General features: G+C 39.2%; 2 protein-coding genes and 1 pseudogene across 2 annotated transcripts; 1 reads left to right on the forward strand and 2 right to left on the reverse strand.

Moving 5' to 3' along the window:
* Positions 1-307: 307 nt before the first annotated feature.
* On the reverse strand, positions 308-1,240 carry LOC105680852. Its single transcript, XM_024368035.2, has one exon. The coding sequence runs from the start codon at positions 1,020-1,022 to the stop codon at positions 387-389; it is 636 nt and encodes a 211-aa protein (XP_024223803.1). The 5' UTR covers positions 1,023-1,240; the 3' UTR covers positions 308-386.
* A 3,001-nt stretch (positions 1,241-4,241) lies between these two features.
* LOC105680853 lies at positions 4,242-5,084 on the forward strand (annotated as a pseudogene).
* A 1,604-nt stretch (positions 5,085-6,688) lies between these two features.
* On the reverse strand, positions 6,689-7,197 carry LOC105680854 (RRP12-like protein). Its single transcript, XM_033321018.1, has 2 exons — positions 6,980-7,197; positions 6,689-6,896 (listed from the first exon to the last, which is right to left on the reverse strand). The coding sequence occupies exons 1-2, from the start codon at positions 7,186-7,188 to the stop codon at positions 6,725-6,727; spliced, it is 381 nt and encodes a 126-aa protein (XP_033176909.1). The 5' UTR covers positions 7,189-7,197; the 3' UTR covers positions 6,689-6,724.
* Positions 7,198-9,393: the final 2,196 nt, after the last annotated feature.

A 9,393-nucleotide genomic window follows, 5' to 3' on the forward strand; every position in this document is an offset into this window, starting at 1 on the left:
TATCTTTGGCAATTCCCGTTTATTTTCACGGATTGTTCCAACGATTGTAATTTTCTTTTGCGAGTAGCTTTGTAGCCAGTGATGCACTCGTAAAAAATTATCTGTTGTTAGGTTCCTTCCACATCCTGAATGGTTCCATCAGCTTCAGAGCAACGAATTCTCCAAATGGAATTGAATTTTCTCTCTTCTCATTCTTTCCCAAATAGGGAAATCCATTTATTATACACTTACTATTGACGTCACATGCCAACCAGAATTTTATGCCGAATTTGTCTGGTTTGTTCGGCATATACTGGGTAAATATACCTAGTCTTCGACGGAAACAACTGCTCATCAACAGTAATATATGCACCAGGTTTATAACACTTTTGTGAATTCTCTATAAATCAGCCCCACACTGTAGATACCATTGCAAATTTTTTGGTTCGTAAACGCTGGCTTCTTTCGCTCTCCTTATCAAATCGTATAAACTTCATAATTTCAGTAAAATCATTCCTGCTCATTGTTTTGGAAAAAAATGCAGGTCCCCAAATTTTATTCCACAAATATGAGACATCTAAGTTCTTTGTCTGATATGCACTGCGGGCGTATAGCAGAGCAATAAATACATCTAGTTTTGTTGTATCTAGCTCCCACTTAGTCCCCAATACTCTAAATGCTTCTTCTTTCGTACATTTTATTATATGATCCCCTGTACGGTGATCAATGATAAGATAAAATGCTGTCTTTACTTGTCCTTTGACTATATGCCGTTTAGCAAATCCTGTCGGACCTGACACACTCCTAAAAATATTATGAACTGGTGTCCTGCCAGGATTGGAACTTGCATCTATTTCTTTCCAAACTGTTCCATCGAGCCCCGTTTCGATACGTTGTTTCTTTACATCAGTCTTACGCTCTGCTGTCAATGATAATTTCTTTCTTTTTTGCTCTGGACGTGAACGCTCATTGATAATATTCTCCTCTTCATTATTGCTGTCTAACTCTGATTCGGTTGTAAATAGCTTTTCATGTATTTCCATGCTGTTTTCAGTTGCTGAATTTTCTTGTTCAACGCACACTGAACAGTCTTCTGCTATGCCCGTTATTTTTTTTAATAATTTTTTTGCAGTCTTGACATTTTTAGGGTAAATATTTATCACAGAATAACACTATGTACGGAATACAAAATTATTGTCAAATTTTATATGCTTTACTATTTCTTTTATAACCACTTTACACAAAACACTCCGAGATACCTTCCGTCTGAGTTATAGAGATAACGAGTTTAGATGTCGACTGATTCACTAAGAAATCGATACGTATCCTGGTCGAAAGAAAGATACCAAGTAAAAACATAGTCTCTGACGGCGATATTTATGTGAAAATATTGATGGGTACTAGCCATTTTCCATCAATGGTTGTTCGAGGGTGGAATTGACCGTTGAACATGGGAAAAACCCACTTTTTCCGTGTTTTGCCGGAATGAGCAATAACCCTAAAAAACTTTTCGTCTTTTAAAATGTTTGTAATAATTGGTCATAAAAATTCTAAATTTTATGACGGTTCCTTAGGGTTATTATATGGGACTGAGTGGCCCTCTTGATTCAGGGATGAATTATGGCTTATGACTAGGTTACGTGTGTAACAGTTCTTATCATTTGTTATTACTAATTTTGTTTGTCATCTGACCTTGATATAGCCTTTTCTTTGCACTGATTATATTTATTTTGAGAATAAATAAAATATTCCATCGAGCGGTCAAATTTACCGCCCACGGTAGACAAGGCAAAGTACAAATTTTTCTTGGAAAAGAAAAAAGCAAACTAGAAATAAATACCGAAAAATGTATTGTATACGTTTTAGGAAAAGTCACAAAATATGAAGCGATTTGATAACATTTAAATATAGTTAAATTTGAGTAGAAGTTTTAGAAGCGGTCTAAAAGACCGCGTCGGTAGTTTTAGTGTTAAGTTGTCTATGTCAGCGCTCTACCATCCCACTAGACGCGGAATAATAGGCCGACGTGCGTAAGTGAGTAACGCCGAGCAACCAGCATAACTCTTCAAAGAGACGCGATTCGAATTGGCGATCGGTCGTTATTTTCAAGGGGATGCCGAAACGAGAAATCCAGGTCGAAAGGAGGACCGAGGCAACAGTTGGCGCTTCCATATCGGCAATGGGAATGGCTTTAGGCCAACGCGAGAAACGTTCGATGCACGTTAGACAATATCGATAATCTCGCGAATATTGCATCACGATAATGTCTAAGTGTGTATGTTCAAACCGGCCTGCTAACGATTTGAACGTTCCAACTGGTGAGCATATGTGCCTGGTGACTTTATTGTGCTGGCACGGTATGCATTGCCGCGTCCACATTCGACAATCTTTGTTTACGGACGGCTAGACAAAACGCGTCGTCTCCAGTTTTTGCGTGGCACGCATCCCCGGATGGAAAAGTCCATGCAGCGACCGAAATACGGTGCGTCGTAGCGATTCCGGTACGAATGGTCTTCGGTCGAGAGATATAAAATATATTCCGACATCTTGATCGGGAAATCGCACCTTTATTAATTGCAACGCGCCAGAGCCAGACTTAATTATTTCGCGCAACTCAGTACCGTTCTGTTGCGCTGCGGCTAGCGTTTAATGATCAACTGATTTCCCGATCGCTTCTATCTGGGATAGAGTATCGGCTACATTGTTGTCTATCCCTTTTATATGCCGGATATCGGTCGTAAATCGTCCGCCGTAGTCAAGATGACGATGTCAAGATGTAACCGTCGAACTCCTGCCTGTTTACATTAGGGGAACAATATCCATTGATACACATAATGTCCTCGACGCTGATGCCAACCACTATCTTGCTGATCAGCGTCTCACTAGACGCCTGTCGTCCATTAAAACGAGTGACCCATAGCAATGCATCCCGGACCGTATCATTGTACCAATACGGTAATTGTTTTTACGGCTCGGATACGATCATTATGTCCACCCTGTTTTCGCACACATATTTAGCTAAAAGATCCTTCGCTAGCCTGCATCTATTCAGGTTAATCTGCAGGACCTTTATCCTCTTAGTACCTAGTCTCCACCCTGACCATCGGGCAGGCCAGCGAGCTCGTAACGTGCCTAACATTTGCACCTTCCTTTCTGGAGCACATCGTACATCTCGGCTCCTTCGTGCACTCCTTCATTGTGTGTTCTCCACTCCCACACCTCCTGTATAGCCCCCTACCAGGACATACCACGATGCATCTCGCCGCCGTATGCCCTAGCATATGGCACCTATGGCGCCTCTGCACATCCGGCAGGTTCCTGGCCGACGCTATATTCAGGCCACTCCTAAATTAAGGGTTCTTTGTGAATTTTTTTTTGTCTTTGATATTATATTAAATTTTGTAATTCTTTTAGCCTCTGCGAAGTCTGGTATACCAAAGGAAAATTTAAAAAAACATAATGCTATTCATGGGAACAGGACGCCGGCAGGTTGAGGCATCAACGCGGTCGTAACACCTCCCGGGCGATCCGAGTACCAACCGCCAACACCAGAGGGCCACTACGACGATAACGAGTCTGTTTATCTCGCTAGCGGTAGAATATACGGGCGCATGATACAAATACCGCATCTAGCGAGACTCCCTCTACGTCTAAGGCAGAGACAACCGGGCATAGCCTTACTGACGAGTCCAACGGTAGTCCCGGGACGAAACGCGCATTCTCTTTTCACACGGCAGTGCCATAACACTGCCAAAATGAATGCAAGTGTGACATCAATCTCATCTCAACCATGAGATATCGACCCCGAGCTTTGGACTGCTTTGGACACATCACCACCTTATCATCATAGCCTACACAGAAGCTATGACACACCTTAGTCCACATCATAGATAAAGGCTTCGACCCCTGACCTTCGACGCATCATCGGCTACACAGAAACTATAACACACCTTAGTCCACATCATAGATAAGACATCGACCCTCGACCTTCGGACACTTCTCCACACCATAACCTACACCTATCTCCTCAACATCCTAAAACCAAAACGTATATAAATCGAGACTTCACCCAGCTCGGGCAGTTCTTGTTCTTCTTCTAGTTGCTGCACTCATACAACCCCTTTGCTCCGGTTCGGTGTTATTCTAGTAAGTATTAACATTTATAATAAAGTTTTATAAAGGAAAATTAGTAGTTGGGTTACGACTCAGCCTTCTTACTACAATCCAAGTACCAACTTTACGTGACACAAGCCTGGATTCATGAGAATAAAGTGATCGTTGATCTCGTTGATCCTGCGGTTGCTCGAAACATATCAAGTAAGTCTAGATATTTTTCAAAATTCGATTAGTCAAAGTTGGAATTAAATTTACAAAATAATTTCTTAGCAACGCAACCTACAGTCGCAAATTCAAAAATAGCGGCTATAAAACGGAAAGGTCGTGAATTTAAGACTACGTCTGATGGCCGTCTTATTATCACAGTAGATTAATGAGAAAGATAATGAACCAGAACCCAAGAGAAAGAAGAAATCTGCACTTTTGTTGCACAGTAATTCGGAAGACGATTATGGTCAGAATTGGGGTTACATTTGGGATTAGGAATTGTAGAAAAATGTAAAGTAATTCAATGAAACAAGTGAACGAAGCCAATGAATTTTTATGTTACATGATCAGAAGCTGATGTTCAGTCTAAGCAATGGAGAAAAACGTAAATATGGCGATAGTTATGATAACGTTAGCGTAAGGAGTGGATCCACATTGAAGTATCAAGGTATAGTAGTAATATATAATCTATAGTAAATTTTGGTCTGTTGTTTAATAACAATTTTGGTATTCATAGCAGGAGGGTCTGGAATATATCGACCATTGAAAAAATCAAGAATAGAATGTATACCAAGAGCAAAATATAAAGCATCAAAGGCTGGAGGTGATGTTAAACGGAAAGGAAAACCAGATCCATATGGTTATGTACCTCTGTCAAGAGCAGCATTATACAAAAGGTAAATAATGATACCATGAATTTTGATTTAAATTGAAGATACTCATTGAATTGATTCATTTTTATCTTTAGAAAAAAGAAGAAAAATGCGAGTAAATGTTTATAAATTTATAACTATGAGAAACTCGAAGTAGCGCGGGCGCAACTGCATATCATATGCGAGGCTGCGAAAATTATCTGTTATAACTCGATTAAGAGCGAGTATGATGAATGTATTGGGTTTAGGTTTGGGTCAGATTTTTCAATGCAACCGTAGCAAGGTGACCCTTGCAACGCTTGCACGAAATAACAACAATAATTTTATTTCATAAAATAACATTACTTATTCGTTCGTCCGTAATTTTTATAATTAATTTGTTGTTATTTCACGCGGACGTTGACGTCCGCCTCGTGGCGGCAGAATTGAAAAATATGAGCCAAAGCTGAACAAAGCAATAGTAATATAAGTTGTAAAGTTACAACAAATTGCATTCTCGCAGCTCAGACGCAGCCTCGCATATGCATATGCACGTTGTGCACGGGGCGTTTAAGCTCGCCCAATCCTCGCTTATAAAAGGAAGATAAGCGGCCGGCAACCAATACTGACGCATACGCTGCCACGGACGCGCAACTATGGGCAAAAATAGTGGTACCGGCCATTTTTCGCGAATATCTCGCCAGCTAAGCGAGTCCACCCATTACAGTAAACAAAGGAGAAGACAGTTGTAGAAAATACCCATACATTCCTACAACATATGCAAAAAATCATAGAAATCGGAGGGTAGGCGACGTTCCTACAGTCCCATCATTAAATGCCCTAAAATTACACATTTATATAATTCATTTAATATACGTAAGATATTTTATAACGAAATATAAAAAAGTTAGGAAATGATAGCCACAAAACCAGTATTCATTTAAAGGATGTCTGTCGATACATTCTCAAAACAGCTAGATAATGATTCGAGAGATTACGACTGCACAAATAAGTAACGATCTTCTGGTGCAATGAGGGAAATACGATCGATGATCGTTCAGCTCTTATACGATGCAAAGGCACTATAAACTATTTGCGTAGTTGACAGAACAAATTGTTGAACTTTGCTTGGGAGATAAACAGACCGAAAATTTCTGTAATTATGACCAAAATATGACTTTTGCAGGAATGATATATAGCGAAATATAGTTAACTTTGAACATACTATATACTTGTAATATCGTGATACAATATGTTTACAAAGGAATGGATGATACAGATGTTAATTGGACAGAAAAGACGATTGTTGTTCAACCTGCACTATTCACGCCAAACGTACAGAAAACAGCACAACTAAATGATTAGATAACGACTCGACTTTCACAATAATGCAATCAACACTCTCTCGGCAACGCCACTCGCAAACTCTGCTTCTCGACTCGCACGCTGCTTCTCGACTCCCACGCTGCTTCTCGACTCGCACGCTGCTTCTCGACTGACTCTCTGCCCGTTCTAGCATTCTATTGTCTTTTGCTAGGCCCACCGCACACGTGTTCTGCAGACGCTCGTGGCCAGGGTCACGTAGGTCTTTTCTACGAAACTATGCACTTGAAAAGACCGATGACACATTGATGGACCCGACGGCGCCTCGGCTCCTGCGACATTGTTCATGGTTCGCCCCATATCTCTTAGGCTTTTCGTCCACGATACTACATACCTTATGTCTAAAAGTATGATATAAATGATGAGATATAAATTATAGATACGAAGAATAATAATCAAATCTAATCTTACGTTTCCATTGATTCTTTGGTTTCACACATTTTACCGACACAATCTTGTAATAAAATTTTTATCGTGTGCGAAGAACCAGATATAACTTCCGATTTGCCCGAAAGCCACAATTGACTACATGTGTTCAAAATTCTTGGTAAAAGAACTGCGCATAAATTTAATGAATTGCTATAAAGGAAAAATACATTCAGCAATTACTATCTCTTCAATAAAATTGGATATAAGGAGTTTAAATATAAAAGTTTGTTTACTGCGCTAAATTTAAATACGCTTCTTGCATTACAGTTAGCCACGATAAAGTTGGTTGTGTATCAGTTGCTGGAGGTTGATAATCATATAAGGCAGTAATGATTTGCCCATTTCTTTGTACTGGTAGAATAGCTTCTGATGGTCGAGAAACGAACAAACCATGAAAGGTTTGTAGACAACATGAAGTTACCAACACATTTCTCATAGTCATAAGCTTCAATAAAGATTCACTGATGGTCTGGAAAACAAAAGTTCGTAATTGTGTAATATAAATATATGTATTTCCTTAACAATTGTTTACAAATACCTTCACATGAATCTTTGGTAAATGATGGAAAATGTCTTTTAGTAGTGCAAGGACATGAAGAACATTTGTAATACCATCGGACTCGGAGTCAAGTTGACCAATACAGAATATTGCAATGTATGGAGTAGCTGTATTTTGTTATATTCGATTGAGTATTGTGTGCGATATGCGCGTGTAGAATTGGAGTATCGTAATTTCGTAAGGAAAGCGATAAAAATATACAGTTGACCAATTTTTTCCAAATTTTTATAAATTTGAGATTTTTTTCGGAAGAGATAATTCAATTCTAAATAAAAATATAAAGATTTACTAACACAATACTATATTACTTACAGATACTAAGATTTATTAATACAAACGTTAAACACAGATTTCATGATATTTATGCTCAATAATTACTTATTTATGCGTGCTAGTATATGAAATTTTCAATTTACGTTATGTTTCCTGCATAAAATCATAAACGCCCGTAAAAATGTTCACTAGCGTATCATGCCTCTGTGCGGCAATGACGAACACTGTTTGATTATAATCACAAATTAGTAGGTATTAGTTCTTGAAAAAAGAATAAAAGATAAAAATTATTATTTCTGACAGGCGCAAATCAATAGAATAATAATGGCAATACAATCAGGATAATAGAATGTATCAATTATACAATAGCGCACTTGAGAATCCAAATACTTCCATATAAAACTTTCAACGTCAATTCTTATAAAATTCCTATAAAAAGATTCGGCAACTTAAAAAAAATTAAATCTATGTCTAAAAAGACTAATCTTCAAAGAAGTGTTCAAAGAAGCCCAGTACTATAGGCGACGCCTCAAAACGCGCAAGTTCCGACGAAGCAATGAAAAAAACAAAAAAGGAAACGAAACCCGAAGTTGCACGTGTCCAGTTAAAACGCGAAAACTCGTCGAGGCATAAAAGATCCAGCAGCTGGATCTGTTCTAAAGACTTCAGAGACTAGACAAAGTGGTAGAACTTCGCTTAAAAGGGTGCAAGATCGTCTGGAATAGAAACTATGTTCCAGGTCAGGCCAGGTGCATTTTTTGTAGTCCTGTCACCGTGTCCCCTTGGTAAAACTTTGAATTAACTATACTGCGTGACGCAACTTTCGTCGCGAAATATCGATCGATTAATTTTTCAAGTTTACTTCCAAATTTGGAAATTCCACACCGCAGACGTGGGCTTAACGATGCAAAAATGTAATTGGCATTTATGGTATGTTTTGCATCTCAAGATGTAATAAACGATAACGCAATACTTCTACGAATCATTACAGCACATGATTGAAAGATCGACGCAAGATGCATTTTATCACTGTTGGATTTTCGACCAATCGCGGGGAGACGCAATCGAAAGGAGAGACGTCAACGGGAGTCGTAAATTCCCGTTACGATTATAATAACCGACACCACGAGTTGATCGATTCCATGATTTCCGTGAAGATAATAGGGGTGATTCAGTTTGTATAACACTGTGATTCACAGAATTATAAATTATATATTTTTCCACTTAAATTAAATATATATCATCGACAATGAGTTAGCGTATAGAGACGCGATACACTGGCACAATATTCGTTGAGGATAGAGCAAGGCTCTTAGTTTTGTTATAGTTGATTAACCCGTTACGGACATGTTGACTTTTCTAGCGGTGTAGAAGAAGTCGTTGACTTGACTCTCCTGAGGTCGTAGGAGCAGTCATTGACTTGACCCTCCTGAGGTCGTAGGAGAAGTAAGGTACAGTGACGATGCTGTGTCGTAGGAAAGCTAGTGATGGGTGTGTCTAGCACACGGGACCATCGGATTTGTTCATGACATTTTTGGTCAGGAAAGTGAGGGCAGTATACATTGCTTCTGATTGGATAAACGAAGGTTGGTGGACTAGGAAGGGTCTTAAACGTCTTCGATAGAAAGTTGCTAGTGGGAAGCATCGTACGTGAGAAAAACTAACTTTCCCGTGTCAAGTCGTAGTAGAGAGTCGAGAAGCAGAGCTTGCGAGTGGCGTTACCTAGAGATTGTTGATTGCATGTTTGTGAAAATCGAGTCGTATTGTAATCATTTAGTTGTGCAGTTCGCTGTGGAGTGCCGAAGCGTGCAGACG

The sequence above is a fragment of the Bombus impatiens genome, unplaced genomic scaffold (genome assembly GCF_000188095.3).
Source record: "Bombus impatiens unplaced genomic scaffold, BIMP_2.2 scf_0383, whole genome shotgun sequence".
Lineage (NCBI taxonomy): Eukaryota > Metazoa > Arthropoda > Insecta > Hymenoptera > Apidae > Bombus > Bombus impatiens.